At 53.0% G+C, this 18,271-nt stretch overlaps 1 protein-coding gene across 3 annotated transcripts in view; it reads left to right on the plus strand.

Annotated features, from left to right (window-relative positions):
• Positions 1–18,271, plus strand: part of Pax5 (paired box 5) — a 176,598-nt gene that overhangs the window by 140,052 nt on the left and 18,275 nt on the right. For all 3 annotated transcript variants that reach the window (XM_032887050.1, XM_032887067.1, XM_032887058.1), the window contains exon 8: positions 2,549–2,650. In XM_032887050.1, the coding sequence (XP_032742941.1) occupies positions 2,549–2,650 (102 nt within the window). The remainder of the gene's footprint in view (positions 1–2,548; positions 2,651–18,271) is intronic.

Consider the following 18,271-nt stretch of genomic DNA (forward strand, 5'->3'; position numbering starts at 1 on the left):
TTTGCCGTCCACTTATTGATTCCTTCCTCCTCCTTTCCCCAAGTTGCTTTTATTGCTTTTCCTCCTGCCCTTCTGAGTTGAGTGCTTTGCCAAGGTTCCGATTTTTCTGAACCTTTGCTTGAAGGATCAAGATTGTAAAGTGTGTGTACCAACAGCAAAAACTGTTGACCAAACAAGGCCCAAAGGGCAGACACTTGTGGAAGAATGAGCTGGCTCTGGGAGGCAGAAGTCCAGGAGTCTGAGCCCAGCCTCACTCAGACTCGCTGAGCTTCCGTAGGCACCCCTGAGCACATCCGGAAGCCTGCCCTGTGGCTTCCCCACAGCACCTCCCGTCTTCCCAGCAGAGAGGTGCAGCACCCCCTCTGTGGTCTTAAACTCCAGAAAAATATGTTCACCATAAATTCTGTGTGGTTGAATTTCCTTCTGGAAGACAGAGAGTCATGGGGATAGAGTCCCAGCAGAGAGAGGGACTTCGAGCCTCATGGTCAGAAGTTCAGACAGTCCCATAGCAAGGTGTGAACAGATTAGCTAACCCTGTAGACTCTGTCCCTGGCTCACCTGGGGCATCTCACTTTCCTATAAGAAAGGGATCCTATCACTACTTTAGCTCCTAAGGCTGAAGAATAGAGGAATTAACCCTTTCAGAATCCATGGCAGGAGCCTTGAGTTTCATAATTTCTTTGCAAGGGTTCATTGCTTGCAGTTGTCATCATGAGGTGGGAACCTGGGACCCAGGACAGGGCTGGAGGTGTTCCCCGGATGGGTGGAAATGATCCCTTGATTGATGGAAATGCTCCCTGCTTGGTGGAGATACTCCCACAATTCCTGAGAAAGCCCTTGACTTTGACTATCTCACACACCAGCTTCTGACAGATCAGGCCCCGTGCTGTCTCCATGGTACCCACTCCACCCCCAAGACATCATCCCAGCTCTCCCTCATCCACAACCCCAGTCACTGATGCTGTAAAGAAGACTGGGGATGAGCGAACCCTGGGCTGGTGTAGGCACTGGGCTGAGGCATCTGCTCTGCCACAGTGCAAGAGGGACCCAAGCCAGTTGTCCCCCTTCCTCCTCCAGGTCTGTTTTCCATCTGCAAAATGGTGAAAATATTCACCGTGAAGAGACTCCTGAGCCCCTCTTGAATCTCGTTGTGAACGGACGTGGAGGGGACTGCACGGGCTTCTCCAATGGAGTGGCTTCTCTCACTAAAATCCATTAGCACTGTGCCCTCTGACCTTGGGGTACAAAGACTGAGGTAGAGTTTCCACATTGCAGAGATATACCGTAAGCCTTACCAGGGCAAACCTCTTCCACCCACCCCCAGTCCTGCAGGCTTGAGTTTCCTGCTTCATCTTGCCCTTCCCTGAGAGGATTGCTTAGGTGCAATTCGTGCTGAGGATGAGAGACTTCCAGAGCTAATCCTGGGGCGTCGACTTAACTCCATCATCTCGTGTAAACACATCTGAGCCAAGGCGCCCAGCCCAAAGCCAGGGAGGAGATAGGCATGGGAGAGAGAAGGCTCCTTTCTGGGACTGTCTGAAGTTTTGGAGAGTTGGCAGACTTGGGGGTGGGGTAGCCTCAGACAGACTTGTAAAGTGGGGTAGCCTCTAGAAGGCACTAGAAGGGACATTGGCTCAGCACTCTTCTTGTGTTGATGCCCAAACAAAGCGAAAGACTCTTAGTGGATTCTCATATCTCTAGCAGGGCCATGGTGATGGACATGAGACAATCCTGCCCTCCAGGAGCTGGGGTCTGCAGGGAGCTTGACTCTCTCTCCACTTGAGGGCCAGGGCCTTCACCTCCATGTGCCAGCAGCAGGGCAGTGTGGGTGTTGGGGAAAGCACACTGCATGTTCACTGAATAAACCCACAGCCCTGAGTCTTTGGAGGGGAAGTGCAGTACAGGCCAGATGTGGAGCCGGGTATCTGAGGTGCTCCCACCACGGGCTGTTGGGAATGGGGGAGGGAGATGTGCGAGCCTGTCTTTGAAAAGCAGTGGTTAGAGGCTGTTTGTAGCGGGAAGAGGGTAGGGTGAGAACCAATCAGAAGCAACAGAGTGGATGGAGGTGGAGCAATCAGAGTCACACTTGAGGAGTACCCAGCCTGGCGTGTGCACTGCCATTGTCCCGGCTCCCCGAGGGGTTCTGATTTCTCAGAGATGGACCACAGTTTTAGCTTCGTCGACCTTGCCAAGTAGAGCCAGGGTAGCTAGTGTGTGCATGCATGTGCATGTGCGAGTGTGCTTGTGTGCCTGTTTGTGTGTTTGTGTGTGTGTGTGCATGTGCATATTTGTGGTTGTATGAGTGTGCTTGAGTGTGTGTGTGTTTGTGTGTGTGTGCATGTGCATATTTGTGGTTGTATGTGTGCTTGAGTGTGTGTGTGTGTGTGTGTGTGCGTGTGCGTATGTTTCTTCGGGTGTGGTGTATGACATGGGCAGTAGGGCGTGCTGGTATTCACAGTCGGGAAGAGACAAATGTGCAGTCTGTCCGGGAGCTGTGGCTGAACAGCAGGCTGTAAAGACGCTGTCTTCTGTTGCTTTGATTCTTTAGGCCGAGACTTGGCAAGCACGACCCTTCCGGGGTACCCTCCGCACGTCCCCCCCGCTGGACAGGGCAGCTACTCTGCACCGACGCTGACAGGGATGGTGCCTGGTGAGTTTGCACGGTTGGCGTCTCCACAGCAGGCAGCAGACAGGGTTGCCGTGGGAGGGCACCTCCGCCCCAAAGCAGCCCGGGTGACCTCCGTGCTTCCGAGAAGCCGACCTGAATAAGTCATCAAAGGTTGGCCCAGCCTCTTCTGTAGCTGGGTCTGCAGTGGGGCCAGGAGAGCAGTGGCTGTCCTGGGGAGGACATCAGGGAGTAGGTCTTTGTCTGACACTAAGTCTCTTGTCAGCCACTCTGGGTGCCAGAACCCAGAGGGTGTTCCCTTAACCTCCCATCCTCCCTCAACTCCTTTACTCCCCAATCTGTGGCACACGAACCACAGCCCCCTCCCAGCTGATCATGATGGCCTCATCCTGTAAGCTGTGGCACCATGTATTTTTACGACATGTGGGTTGTTGATGGACTTTGTCATTTGAGGCTACACTGAACACGAAGAAAACCTGTCTCTCCACCAGTGCTGGGGGCAGTTCTCACACCGAGAACAGAGATCACCATTCCTTAAGGGACCATCTCTGTCCCCCATCCCCCTTTCATCCTGTGGACCAAGGGGCTCATTCCTGCCAAATGGCGCAGAGCCCCCTCAGTTCTTCCTTGGGGCTGATGTGTGCCCGAATGGCCGATTTGTAAACCTTTGAGGGTTCTTGATGGGGACTTGAATGAGCTTGAGTTTAACATAAGTATCCTGCAGGTATATAAGGCTTGTGCGTGTTAGAGAGAGGGGGTGGTTGGGCCTCATGTCATAACAAGCAGGGAAGGGTAGAGGCAAGTGGAGTTCCCCACACTGCACACCCTGGTGCAGAATGCCAAGGAGCCCAGGATTCAAAATTCCACTCTGGCCTGGTTGTGTGCACAGTGTATTTAACAAGGTAGGAGGATGGAGCATATTTCATTTAACGGTTTGTTAGCTTGATTTATGCCTTTTAAATATGAGACATATGGGAAATGGCCTCTGTGAGCACTCTTGTCCTGGGCCTTGCCAACACCAGGGAGGCCTGCCAGGTTGCACCGCAAGAGCTTTGCCTTTTCCACAGCAAGTATAGGCCTGTGGCAGATGCCAGAGAAATACGGCACACGCTGAGGTGATGGGGCACCACCCACACACACCTGGGCTTGTCAGCCCCAAACCTTTAGCAGTTGGGGTCGCAGACCACAGGGGAGAGCGGCCCCTCACATTTACCTAGCACTTTGTAACAAGTAAACCCCTTTCTCTGTGCTTATAGAGAAGAACTCTGTCGGATGGGTTAGCTCGAGGATATAACCCCCATTTCTCTAAATGGCTGGGACCTAAAGGGGTTAGTGGACTGCAGGAAGCTGTTAATGAGGGTGGCCCAGCATAGGGTGCTGTGCTACCTATGGGCTCTCTACAACTCTGGCTTTTCAGAAGGGACTTGCAGTAGTAGCCCTGAGTCCTGGTCCCAGTTAGAACTTGTGAAGGTGAGACCACCTCGGTGGCCCTCCCAGAAAACTTCCCCTTCTCCAGAGACCAAGCTCAGAAGCTGAACTTTTCCTGGCCTATCCAAACAGTGACCCTTGACCCTGGCCATTCCCCCAGTCCTGGCTACCAGGCCCCACAGACAAATAGCTATGGGCCTGGAAGAGGCCCCTGCCGGATGGTGGGTGCTTCTCATGCAGTAATCCAGATGGCAGCAGGCATCGCAGGACCGTGCAAGGGCACAATCTCCCAAGTCTCCTGCCATGGGCACATGGTCCTGGGACCCAGTCCTCCAGCACAGAGGGATGGCACCCAAGGAAGGAAACAAGAATTGTGGTTGGGGAGCCTGCCCCAAGAGCCCTAAACTCCTCTCTCTCTCCTCCTCCCTCCCTCCTCCCTCCTCCCCTCCCTCCCCTCCCTCCCCCTTTCCCTCTCTCCCCCTCCCTCCTCCCTCCCTCCCTCCCTCCCTCTTTCCCCTCTCTCCTCCCCTCCCTCCCTTTTCCCTCCCTTCCCCCCGCCCCCCCCCCCCCCCCCCCCCCCCCCCTTTTTCTTCTCCTCCCTCTCTCCCTCCCTCCCTCCCTCCCTCCCTCCCTCTCCTTCTCCTTCTCTCTCTCTCTCCCCCCTCTCTCTCCCCTTCCCTCCATCCCTCCCTCCCCCCCTCTCTCTCTCCCTCCCTCTCTCCCTCCCTCCCTCCTCCCCTCCCTATTTCCTGCCCCTTCTCTTCCTTCTGCCGTCTCTGAGCTTTCTCTTCTCCCACACCATGGACGGCACTTAATGCTTTAGTCCTTGTGCCTCAGTGTCCTATTCACTGTCACGTCCTGGTTCTACATCGTCTCCAAACCTGTTTCTCGGATGACCTGTGCCCTTTGCCTTTCAGCAGAGCAATGGCCTGGCCCCACCCAACCGCGCCCCATGTCTTGCCAAGGTCTGCCCTAGCTTGCTTTGTGGGTTCCCCTCCCAGCCCTCACTGTCCCCAGTCGATCGCTGATCTCTCAGGGACCTTTCTTCCACACCCTGGACCACATCCCACCTTGATCTGCTGAAATCCAGCTCCACTCTTCAGGTCTGAGCACAAACACTAGGCGCCTTCCAGGATGGTCCCACCGGCGGTGGCTAGCGTTTTCTGTCCCGTCAGCCACGTGGCGCACACGGCTCTCACTGGAACCCTGTCAGTTGTGGGTGCCGTCATAGCACCAAGCAGGTTCTAGGTACTTTCTGTGGGTGTCGGCTAGGGGACAGAGGCTGGGAAAAACAGATAGGCCTGCATTTTAATTTCCTGTGACAAACAGAAGACAACCCCAAATGCAGTGCTCAGAATAACAACCGAAGCATTCTCTCCGGTTTCTGTAACAAGTCTGAAATCTGTATCACTGGGACAAAATGCTGGCGCTGGCCCTGTTCACTCCCTGGCAAACCCTGGGAAGTGGCTGCCTCTCTCCTCGTCCAGCTTCACCCAGATGCACCACTCCAAGGCCAAGTGACTCCATCACCCTTCCCTTCACTCATGTAAAGGCACTCGAGCCTTTGGGCCCAGGGGGGGGTGTTATCAAGGTCATTCGTAGATGAACTTGATCACATCTGCCAACGAGTCTTGGCATCACGGCTCCACCCCGGGATCCTCACATGCCGGGTTCTAGGGACCTCGCCGTGGCTCTGCCGTGGTTTGTCCGGGGGCTTTGAGCTTGAATCTGTTCAGATTTCTGCTGCTTAACCTCTCTGGTTTCTAAGCCCGTGAGGTATTTACTTGATGGGGTCCAGTTATCACAGCCATGGAGGGCCTGTTGGTATGTTCTGAGAAAACAGTTGACAGGACTCCGGGGGAGCTGTTCTGCTCTGAGGTGGCCACACTGGGATGGATGGTTTCGCTGCGTAAATCAGTCTCCCATACTTGCTGTGGGCCTGCGGTACAATCTGCAGGGGAAGTAGAAACCCCATGGTTCTTTGCCTCCATGGGCTTTGCGAAACGCTTGGCTGTCACTGTTTCCCACGTACAGTGGAAACGTCCATTTATAGCATTTGCTTCCAGGATACCCCGAGGAGGGACTGTCTCCAAGGCACACTGGAGCAGTTGAACTCTGGGATGTGTGGGAGAAAAGGTGGGGGGCGGGCCTAACGAGTTCTGCGTTGAGTGGCAGTTTGTTGGCCTGTCCTGCTTCCTGGCCTTGTGTTGCTGAGGTACTGTCTATGCTTCCTGCCCCAGGGCATCCTCGTGTCTGCAGAACATGGCATCTAGCTCCTCTGAGGGGTTTGTGGATTCCCTTTCGGCAGCCCTTTGCAGATCAGTTTTACTGGAGAAAGCAAGGCTCACGTATTCTATCAGCTAAGGGTGGAGACAGACTTCAGTTTTTATTTCCATCAAGGTCTCAGCAAATGCCAGAAGTTTTGCACCAAAGATTCCACCGTGTCTTGATCGGTGAGTTAGCACCAGATGCCTGCCTGGAGATATTTGTGCAACCTAACAGATATTGACATGGCATTTGGAACTCTTAAACACCAGGGCCTGCAGGGGAGGGAGTTCCCTGCCCTTTGGCTTCAGTGAATCTGAAAACAAGGAGCGCATCTTTGAGAATCGCTCAAGGGAGCGGGGACTCCCTCCCCGGGCGCTGGCTTAGCTCCTGCTTTGGAGATTTCGGAAGAAGTACCAGAGGGCTAACATGACCTCATCTCCCCTGGGCTGCAACAGATGCAGAGGCTGAGAGAAGAATGCATGTTAGAGCAGTGTGCACCAAGGACTATGGCTGGTCCCCATGGTCCTATGATTCCTGTGGTCCTAGGCGCTCTAATAGTCACTAGTAGTCAAGGACTGGAAGACATTATCTAAATGCCTTGCAATTAAGGTGCCCTGTGAAATGACAGTTTTCACTCTCTTGAGAGGTGGTAGGAGAGAAAGAAGGAGCTTTTGGAACCAGACGGGAAGTCTGATGCAAGCTGCAAGTGTGGGCGGGGCAGGAGCCAGGCCTGCTCCTCTGACATCAGCCCCTGTGGCTTTCTCAGCCCCTCTCTGCCAGCCTGGCTGGCTCATTCACACCTTTCTGTTCCTCTACCCAGACACGTCTTCTCCAGCAACCTAAGTGTATTAGCTTCCTGTTGTACCTATAACAAATTACCACAACTCAGGGACCTAGAAGAATAGAAACGTTTTCTCTTCCAGTTCTTGGAGTCTGAAGCCCCAGACAGTCTAACTGGGTTCAAGCCAGGGTGTTTGCTGGGTTGAGTTCCTTTTGGACACTGTCACGCGGCGGGAAGGCGTGTTATTTCGTTCTCCAGCTCATGGATGCTTCAGGCTTCATTTCTAAAGTTGCTGGGCCACACCACATGCTGCTGCCATCTTCTTCTCCCTGAGTTCTACTAGCCAGGCGAAAGGGGCGGGGCTAGACTCTGCCAGAATATGGCCAAGACTCCTGTCAAGTTCATACTCATAGAAGTAAAATACATTCTGCGTGGGTGACACTTTATTCCCATGCTGGGAAGAGACCCTTCCCCACAATTAGACTGGAATCCAGTGAACTGGACCAGTTTGGTAAAGGCCTGCAGAAGCCAGGACTTGGAGGAGACTCAAGCATCGCATCGGGCTTCCCTCGGCCCTCTGGGTGCTTCCCTACAGAGTGAATGACCTTCACCTGCTCTCTGCATCCAACTCCGGCCCCACCAGCTTTCTCACTGAGCTCCCATCGGGCCTTCTGCTGGACCTCTGGCTGGGCTGGATCTGGGCCCCAACGCACACCTGTTGCTTGTCTCTGACTCTTTGCTGCCCTCTAGTGGCCGCTAGTCATTCTGCCATGCAAGGAATGGAGGAGGGGACCCAAACTCAAACAGGATGAAGCCACAGGTGGTCCACCCCCTGTTGACTAAGCACTCTTCAGACATTTCCTGAGAAACCTCAAGTGCTGGTTTGGGGTCCAGTGTGGCATTTCAGACCCAGTTGCTGCCTCCAGGGAGCTCACAATCTAGTTTGGGAGACAGATTTAAAAAAAACGAACAAAAATCCCATGTTTTATGTTAAAAGCTATGGATGGCACTGAGAAGATGATTCAGTCAGTAAAATACTTGTTGTGCAAGCATGGGGACCTGAGTTAAATCCTCTGATCCCATATTTTATAAAAATCCAGGCATGGTGGCACACACATTTGTCATTCCAGCTGGCCCCCTTGCTTATTTGGGTGAGCCCTAGATCAGTGAGAGGCCATCAAGACAAGAAGACAGACAGTGCCTCCTGAGAGGTGACGCTGAGGTTGTCCCATGACCTCCACCACATGCACCCATATGAATGTGCATTCCACGATAGACAGACAGACAGACAGACAGACAGACAGACAGACAAGACAATAGAGTGACTAGGTTGTAATGGCCTTGTAGGGCTACAGTCAAGATTTGCTTTAGAAAGGGTGGAAGCATTTGGGTGGGGGAGATCTGCACTCTAGACACATAAGGAGCAGGTAGAGCCTGATGTGTTCAAGGCCCTCCCCTGCTGAGTGAGAAGTTGGAGCGTGGGCTCGGTACAGAGAAGAGCTTAGGAGGCACATGGAGCCCTAGGGAGAGTGGATGGTCTTGTCGGACATTGGGCCTTCAGCTTCTCAGTCCTGATGATCAAGCCAGATCCCGATGAGAGAGATTAGACTCGAATCCATTACTGAGGAGGGAGGCCATCCCTAGACCCTGGCCCCACAGTATAAAACAGCTTGACTCAAGGCAGTCCTTCCGTGAATGCCTCCCTGAACCATTGCTTGCCAAAATGTCAGCCAAGAGGGCCAATGGCAGCTCTCTCTCTGGTTATCAGAGTCTGGCCTAGGAGCAAATGAGGAACAGCAGACACAGGCCTGGCTTACCTGGGCATGGGGTGAGATAGAAGAAGCTACAGTCGGGCCAGGCAACCCCACCACCTCTCTCCTGCCCTCGCTCCCTGGCCGTTCATGCTGGAGAGCCCAGAGCGTCCACCAGCCTGTGTCCACTGGACATCAGTGGTTTGCCCGCTTAAAACGGAGGACCCACATTCTCTTCTGCTCAATTCCCTCCCACCTTTCTTATATTATCTATGTATATTAGCCCCTGCCAGACCGAAGATCCTACAGGTAGCCCACCCTGGGATGTCCCACAAGATTGTAAACAGGAGTGCAGGATCCAGACGGGCCCTGTGCCAAAGGTTTATTCCCCTGCCATGGCTTTACAAGAGTCTGATGCTAGAAGAAAAATGTGCTTTGCCCCTTAAATTCAAAAAGGAAACTGGCAGGCGAGTATTAATAAACATTATGGGAAATGTCTGCACATTGCAACATTAACTTTTATTAACTGTTACACATTTAATGCTCATAAAAATTTCATCACACTTGAAAACAATTTTAGGCTAGATTGTCTCACTCTGTGAAAGTTCCCAAAGTCCGCACAGTAATTGCGAAGACATCACGGCTCATCATAGCGGACATCACTCACAGTCACGTGGCCCCAGTGGCAAGCAAGTGTCTAGATGGGAGCTTTTGGTAATTTTAGAGCAGAAATTAATAATGTGCTGTAATTACTGTGCTGTAAGGTGGAAAGGGGCCTTCACAGGTACCTGTGTGTCTGGGGACAAGGGGTTTGAGAAAGCCCCTCTTTCCCATTACACCCCACTGACCACAATGAATAAAGGCAAGGTCTTCAGATAATGGAGTGTCAGCAGCCCCCAACTCCTTCCTTCAGTTTACTGAGCATCTACATAGGAACGTCATTTAGGGCCTGCAGAGGAACAGGTGTGGTGTCACATAAGCCCAGGGGCTTTGGGAACACAGAACAGGATTTAGCCTGCCCAGGGGGTTGCCAGGCATAGAGGAGGGGGGCAGGTGCTTCTACAGAAGGTTGTAAAGATGGGGAGCACACCGCTGTCGTATTCAAAGGTGGGGAAGTAAAAACCAGTCAAAGCCTTCAGAAGCATCCGTGCTGCTCTCCCTAAGCATGGGAGGGGCCCAGCAAGGCAGTGAGGGAAGTGGGGGTGTCCGTGTGTGAGCAAACGAGGGGCCAGCACACAGCGGTACACAGAAAGGGCCGGAGCCATGTCTGTACTCAGGTCTCTCTTTAGCTTGCTGGAATCCACAGTCCCACCCCGTTTCTAAGACTTTGTCCTCTGTCAGCTAGAGCGGCCACCACACCTGACACTTCCTTCCAGAGTCCAGAGCCTATGGGTTCCCAGCGGGAGTCGGTAGGGCTTAACTTTTGCCCTCCAGGGGAAAAGTGTTCTTAAATGACACCAGACTTCCATGTTCCTACCACTACCCGCTAACCTTCATGGCGTTGACCGTCTAGGGAGGTGATGCCCATTTGTCACCCAGGTGCTACTGAACGCACCTTGCGAGAGTGGAATGACAACCTGTGTGGACGTCCCTACCCCCACCGGCAACCTGGGAGCATCCAGGCTGAGCGAGGTCTAGAATTCCTATCTCAGGCTTACCCAGCCTTGGTGTCCCTGGAGACTAAGAGGGCATGTTTGATAGACGCTGGTCCCAGGGGAAGAATGTGGCTTTCCTGGTATTCCTCTGATGCTCCAGACAGCCTTCCTGATCCACAGTTCCTTCCTGGCCAGGGAAAGACCTTGCTGCTGGGAGGCTGGGGAACTGCATTTCAGATTCTGGGATATTCCCTCCTCTCTCCCTGTCCATATGCCACCCCGGGTCTGCTTTAGGCTAACTGACACGTACTCTCTCAGGGTACCTATTTGTTATATAGGTCCTCAATTCCCCCTGAATGCACCCCAGGCAGGGCCTTGCCGGCCCATGGTCAGCTCAACCCCAGGTCCCTGCTTCCGGGGTGAGCCCCAGCCTGGATCTTTCTTTGGAAGAGGGACTATGCCCAGCCCCAACACACAGCAGATGCTCGCCGGATCTAGATAGAACTTAGGTGGATAACACACTCCCACTCCCTCACTTATCTTATTAGCCAGGATGCAGCCCAGGCTCAGGGTCGCTGGGCTGGTCCTTCAACACTTGCTCTCTGGAAGACACGGAAACAATGGCCCTTGTTACCCTCTGTTTGAGCTATTTATTTTTTTCACTTTTCCCTCCTTCTCCTCCCGGGGGACTCGCCTCTCCCTCACCCCTCATGTCTTCCCTTTCAGTTGACTGTCACTCTCAGTGTCGGACGCCTCCCGGGGCTTGGACGGCAGGGTGACAGGCAAGAGGAGCCCAACCAGGCCGGGGAGGCTGGAAATATAGTCATTAATGGGATCCAGGAAGCCCAGATGTCCTCCCTGAGAGTGGGTAATTTGTTTTTAATGAAAAACCACGCGGTGACCCTGAACAAATGAATTTTCTTTATAAGGAGTCTATGTGCGGAGTCACAAATAAAGGTCTTACAGGGAGACTTAAAGCCAGGCTTGAAAGGACGCATGGAGGAAGCGAGAGGCAAGAAAGAGCACGAGAGAGAAATGGAGGCTTTTAAAATGGCAACTGTCTCCTTATATTCTTTTGTCTAAAGAACATCCCAGCCCAGACACTCTTTGGAAACTGTCCTGCCAGACCAGTGTACAGAACAGCGGGGACCATCTTGAGACTTCTTTTATGACTTCCCATTTGTACAGAATTTTACCGTTTCCAAACCTCCCAGCATGGTTGCTGGCCCCAGTTTACAGAAATGAAAACCGAGAATCAGGGGAAAAAAAATAGAGTCACACAGCAAGTGGGGATGGCAAGGGAAGGATTTCACCCACGTGGAGTTTGACTCTCAATCACACTGTGTTCCTATCTGGAAGTGGCTTTCTCTGTGAGGCAGCAGAGAAGCTCTGTGGCCTGGGCTGACCTGGGAGATGTGTCCTGTCTATGTGGAGGGCCAGGACTGAGCCAAATGCATCTAAACTTGGGGAATGTCCCACTTTTCCAAGAACACGTCGGCTAAGGATTCATACAGAGAAAGCACCTGAGAATGAGCTACTGGGGTCGGTGAGGCAAAAAGCCAAAAACCAAAACCAAAAAACTGGTTAATGCAAAGAATCCTGTGTCTTCCTTCCACAACTCAAGGGGCCCACCACATAGCAAACTTCTGCAAATCTGTCAGGGAAGGGCAGCTGGGCAGGCATTGTCTCAAGAGAGGCCCGGCTCTGGGCCCTGTCCTTGGTGGGAAGTCCACCCTGTTGGAGAAGCATGACTGGGGGTTGAAGCAGGCCTGGGTTGGAGAGTGCAGATGGAGTCCATTCTAACGCACACCTCTCAGGGGCCAGAGGAACCGCCGTGCAGCCTACAATAACTTCACCCTCCATTGTGGACAGAGAGGCCTGGACTGCCCAGCTAAGAATTGGAGAGACTGTGGGCAGAGTCACAGGAGGTTTAAGGAAAGCCAGCCTGCCTTCATGTCCCCATCCATCGCCTCAGCCCTTCCTGTGGACCTCGGTGGCTCTGATCACTGGATATAGACTCTGGCCCTTCCAGGCCAGCAGAGTGGAGCACAGCACCTGAGGCACTGGGGGTCCCTTGTTTCCTCCAGCTCTGTTTTTACCTGGAGTCAGGTAGCTGGACAGAATGCAGTGATTGTGTTCTTTCCCTGGGTTCAGCACCTTCTGGAAGTGGTAACCCAACTGAAAATCAGACGAACAGAAAGTTCAGACCAGGACCCACAGCCTGGAGCCTCCATTTGAGTTGGGCCTTTGCCTCCAGGCACTGTCTGGGTCCTTGCTTCCCTATCTACCAGAAGCAGACCTTCCCCACAGCAGGCTTCCTGTAAGTGAGTCTTCCTGTACGATAACTTCACCCTCCATAGTGGATAGAGAGGCCTGTAACTGACCAACCTCCAAGGTGGATTTGAGCCACATCAGGCTGGCCCGAAATCCCGATCACAGAACAGGGGGGTGGGGGGGACTGTGAACATCTCATGTAGTGCTGGGCACATGACCACCCTGCCCTCGTGAGGCAACCTCACTGCCTTGGTGTCCAGCCCCACTCCTGGAATGGCCACACCCCTCCCCACTGCAGCTGGGAACTGAGAACCCCCAAGACAGTGCCTCTCTGGATGCATCCCAGATGATCCTTCCAGAAACACACTTCCAACCAAAAGGATCACTAGAACAACAGTGGACAATTGCAAACCCCAGGCGAGGTTGCCAACTGGAACTGGAACTGGCTTTGCTTCATTGCAACAAGCCAGCTGGGTGGGGTCCTTGTTTGTGAGCCATGTTCTGGCTGTCTCATATGCACTCTCATTCCTTCCTTCCTTCCTTCCTTCCTTCATTCATTCATTCATTCATTCACTCATTCATTCATTCATCGGATCATAGGCCCTTCCACATTGCTGAGCCCAGCTCACAGTGCGGACACAGACCAAATGACCCTGAAGCTCGAACCTTCTTTGAAGAGAAGTACCCATGTTTCTGTTCAGACTGGAGGGAAGCCAACTTGAACATGGTGTTAGGGAGTGGTTTTGTTGGAATGGTAGCCCCAGGAGGCAAAGAAGACACAAAGAGGGCCAGGTCTGAGGAACACAGCAGCTGGAGGCTTGCCTGCCCACAGGATCTATGCCTGACTGGTGACCAGCTCCAGTCCTATTCATCCTAGACCTCCCTGGAAGGGCTCCAAGAGAAGCCTGGCCCCTGGAAATCACAGTCCTGAAGCAGGGACTGACCTATGTGTACAAACAGGGGACTTGGTATTTAGGAGCAGGGAGGAGCAGGGAGGAACCCTGAATGGCTGCCTGCTTTAGAAATTTCTATGCATTTGTAATAACAAAATTACCATAATTTGCTCGTTAACGCAGCTAGATCAGTCAAGCATTGTTCCTTCGCAGGCGGGCTGGGAGGTGTGCGCCTCTCTGCACACTCCACACACCCCAGCCAGCCTGCCAGCCCGTTGGAGCGCTAGAAATTAGCATGCAAATGGTCCTAATTCGGTGGGCGAGCTGTCAGGCAGGCCTCTCCGGCCTCGTCTCTGTGAAGGCCCTGACAGCCTAGCTCTGGAACCGGCCCACCCTCCTTGCTCCAGCCAGGAGGAGCTCTGAGGGGCACCTCCAGACTGACAGCTTGGCGGCCTCCCTCCCTCCGCTAGCGCCATCAGGCCTGGCGGCAGACTCCCCGGGGAGCAAGCCGGGCCTGCCACCACGCTGGCCCAAGGCAGGCTGGCCGGTGGGCTGCGGGGGAGGCTGGCCCATGCTCAGGCCCACAAGTCCTGGTTGGCTTGGAGATACAGGGCAGTGTGAGGAGAGGTGTCCCCCGACTCAGGCTCCAGTCCTAGCCAATGGGCTCCAAGTGACCCCACAGGACCCTGGTCTACCTTCTCTTTCTGCGTGCGTCTGCAGGATGGTTGTTCAACTCCTGACTCCAGGATTCCCTGGCTTTCAGGGAGCTGGGCTTCCACGGAGCTGTCACCACCCTCTCCTCAGTAGCGCCACCTGTCGGTTCTCCTTGGGAGGGAGTGAAGGGCCCACTTTGAAGAAGCAACGAAATTAACTGACACCTTCCGTGCACTGACCCCCCCTCAGCCCCAGCCTTTCACTGTCCATCTGGAGGTGGAGTGGGTTCGATCCCATTTCAGAGAGGATAGAGCTGGGGCATGCTTCCCCCTTGTGACTTGCAGTACTACAATGGAGTCCCATAGTCTCACAGAGCCCTTTTTGGAGGCAGGGCCTGACTCTGTTGCCCAGGTAAGCCTTGAACTCCTGAACATTTCTATTTCCGTGTTTTGTGTTGCCGAGGGTGGAACCCAAGCACTCAGTCAAGGAGCCACACTGAAGAGCAATGATAGATGACCCTATACGTGGCATGCGACCCACACACAGCCTGTTCCGGTTTCCCTGGGGTGTTCTCAGGCTGTCTCTTAAGACCCTGTTCCTTCTCCTGTGCAGACAGAACCTCTTGCCAGGACTCAGAGTTTGGTGAGTGGAAAGCAGGTTAGCTCTTAGTCCTAATGACCCTCCCTACCTGTCATCTGGCTGTTCTTATTCAGTAAGCAACACAGTTATCCAGGTCGGAAAACAGTGTCAGATCCCCTGGGACTGGAGTTACAGACAGTTGTGATATGCCCTGTGAGTGCTGGGAACCAAATCTGGTCCTCTGGAAAAGCAGCCAGTGCTCTTAACGGCTGAGCCATGTCCCTAGTCCTTACAGGGCCTTTTATACCTTCAGATAAATGAAGAGGTAAGAGGGATCTTAAGAAACACAAAGCCCTGGCTTCTCCTGACTCTCTGGGGGAGGGGCTGGCAGTGGGGGTGGGGGCTACAGGTTCTGAGGCTGGACTCCTGCTGCCTCCCACGCCTGCTTCATGCTCAGCATAAAGCCCAGCACAAGGCATGTAAGTGTAGAAATAGAAACGTTTAACTCATCAAGACAGTGCGTGGCCACCAGGATGTCCCCAGAGAAGCATCTCTCATCCCTTCCCACCTATTCTGGATGTTTGGGGATAGGGGGAGGATATGGGAAGAAACTAGTGGAACCTTGGACACTGTATCAACCTCTCATATCATGCCAACCACAGGACCCCTGGCACTATGGCAGCATCTCAGGGGCACTTCTGTTTCTACCCTGAAACCCACTGGGAACTTCTGAAAGTCTCTGCATGAGTTGGCACGGAGGCTTGCCAACTTAATTTCTGTTGGAGAGAGGATTGCAGAGCTCCCCTAGTGGACAAAGAGATGCCTCACCCATACACACACACACACACACACACACACACACACACACACACACACACACACACACACACACACCTGCCTTGGTTTTCCCAGACTTCACATCTATTCTCTGCCAGAATCCTCACCACATCTTGTCTTGCACTGCCCTTGTCATAGGCTCAATGAGAGGGTAGGGCTGGCCATGCACAGTCAAGACTAAACCCAGCAGCCCAGCACCACACTTGGTCTTAGATTTAGCCAGTGACCCTCTGCTTGCATGGCATGTGACTGACCCTTCCTAGCCTTGTGGCACAAGGTCCCAAGGCCCAGAAGTTTCCACCCGATGGAAAGGTCAGTCATCCAGTGAAAGTTTGTGATGGCCTCCCCATGTCTCCTACCCACCACCTTTACCCCTCCAGACCCTTTTTATTTTATTTTATTTCATTTTATTGAGACAATGTGTGGATGTTTGAATGAAAATGGCACCTCGTGGCATAGGACATGTGTCCTCGTTGGAGGAAGTGTGCCGTTGAGGGGTGGGCTTTGAGATTTCAGAAGCTCAAGCCAGTCCAAGTCTCTCTGTCTCTTCCTGCTGCCTGCTGATCCAGATGTAGGACTCTCAGCTCCGTCTCCAGCACCGTGTCTGTCTGCATGCCACCATGCCCCCGCCATGATGACAGTGGGCTAAACCTCTGAACTGTAAGCCAGCCCCAAGGAAATGACTTCCTTTGTGAGAGTTGCTGTGGTCATGGTGTCTCTTCACAGCAATAGAACCCTAACGAAGACAGATGCTGGCTGGCAGAAACTTGCCGCTCAGATCAGGCTGGCCTCAAACTCACAGAGAGCTGCCTGTCTCTGCCTCCCAGGTGCTGTCATCACAGGTGTGCATGTTACTTCCAGCTGCCAGGCCACTTAACAGCAGCTGCAGGGACCCCAAGACAGGTCACATTCTCCTTGAAGTGCAGGTGTCAGTCCTTCTCCTCCTCAGCGCTGTCTATTCTATCCATGCCTGTGTGTCTTCCTCGAAGGGTGCAGCACACGGTGTGCTCTTTCTTCTCTGACTTTACTGTGTGGTTGTTTTCCCCAAGTGTAAGCGCAGAGAGGGCATGACTGCAGGCTGATCTGCTCAGGCCTGTGGCTCCATGTGTAACTCAGTCACCCTCTCTCTGTGTGACTGCAACAGGAGCAATGGTGAAATGGTGACCGCGTGTAATGCCTGGTCTCAAGCGGGGCACCTGTCAGGTCCCCAGCACACCTGAGCGTCTTCTACGCTGGCTCTGCTTCTCCTCTCCTGGAAACGTGTCCCATCGTTTCCCCTTGGTCACCAAGCTGTGTCTCCTTCCCTTCCCCCTTGGCTGTCTACCCACAAAGCTGCCTTAGACAAGTCTGTGTGGTGGTCACAGAGGATGTATAGGTAAGTGTCAGTAAAAGAATAGGTCTCAAGCAGGCAAAATGGCCTCAGAGGGTCAAGGCCCTGCTGCCAAGACTGGAAACCATATGGCAGGAGGAGAAAACCAACTCCCAGAAGTTGTCCTCCAACTTCAACATGTGCACAAATACATACATACATACATACATACATACATACATACATACATACATACATACATAGATCTTTTTTTTAAGTGATTCCAACAACTGTTTGAAGCAAGTATGTATTTATTTTAAGTGTATGAGTATACTGACGCTGTCTTCAGACACACCAGAAGGGGGCATCAGATCCCATTACAGATGGTTGTGAGCCACCATGTGGTTGCTGGGAATTGAACCCAGGACCTCTGGAAGAGCAGTCAGTGCTCTTAACTGCTGAGCCATCTCTCTAGCCCAGATCAATGTTTTTAAAAAGTATTTAAAAGAAGAAAGATTGCCCTTAGGAAAGCCAGCTTTAAGGTAAATCTGCTCACTGTATTCCTGGGGGTAACTCACACCCAGGCATGGGAAGGGCTTGATTTAATGAGTTTTTGGGGTGAAGACAAGACCATGCCAGGTTCCTGCATATGATCTAGCCAGGGGGTGGTGCAAATTCAGCTGCCCTGGCAGTGTTTATGCCTTACCAAACACCCTGGAGAATAGCGTCCCCAGATGCCTGGAGGCCTCCTACCGCAGCAGGCCCACCTTGGTGGCTAGCCTCCAGAGGACAGCCTTCTCAGAGACTGGCTTCTGAGGAACCCATTTCAGACACTTAGGCCTCAGAGGATGCTGGGAAACTGCCGTGTTGACTGTGCAGCTTGCTAACACAGGAATCTATGCCTCCAACAACTCTCTGCTGGAGGCCAGTCCTGCCCCTCAGAGGACCAGCGTCACTAGTTTTTAAACTCACTCGATAGATCTCTACAGCTGGGTCCACTCAGGTTCAAATAACTTAGACTTCTGGGTTGTTGATTTATTTTGTCGTCGTCGTCGTTGTTGTTGTTGATGATGATGATGTTTTAAGGCAGTGTTTTACTATGTAACTCTACCTGGTGTGGAACTCACAGAGACCCACCTACCTCTGCCTCCAGAGTGCTGGGATTAGAGGCCTCAGATCAGTCGGTCTGGGATGTCTACTGTAGTCTGAAGTTTCAGGGCTCCGTGGTTGACTCTGCAGCCTATACAGAGCACCCATGCTTGAGCCCCGCCCCACC

Source organism: Rattus rattus, chromosome 1 (genome assembly GCF_011064425.1).
Source record: "Rattus rattus isolate New Zealand chromosome 1, Rrattus_CSIRO_v1, whole genome shotgun sequence".
Classification (NCBI taxonomy): domain Eukaryota; kingdom Metazoa; phylum Chordata; class Mammalia; order Rodentia; family Muridae; genus Rattus; species Rattus rattus.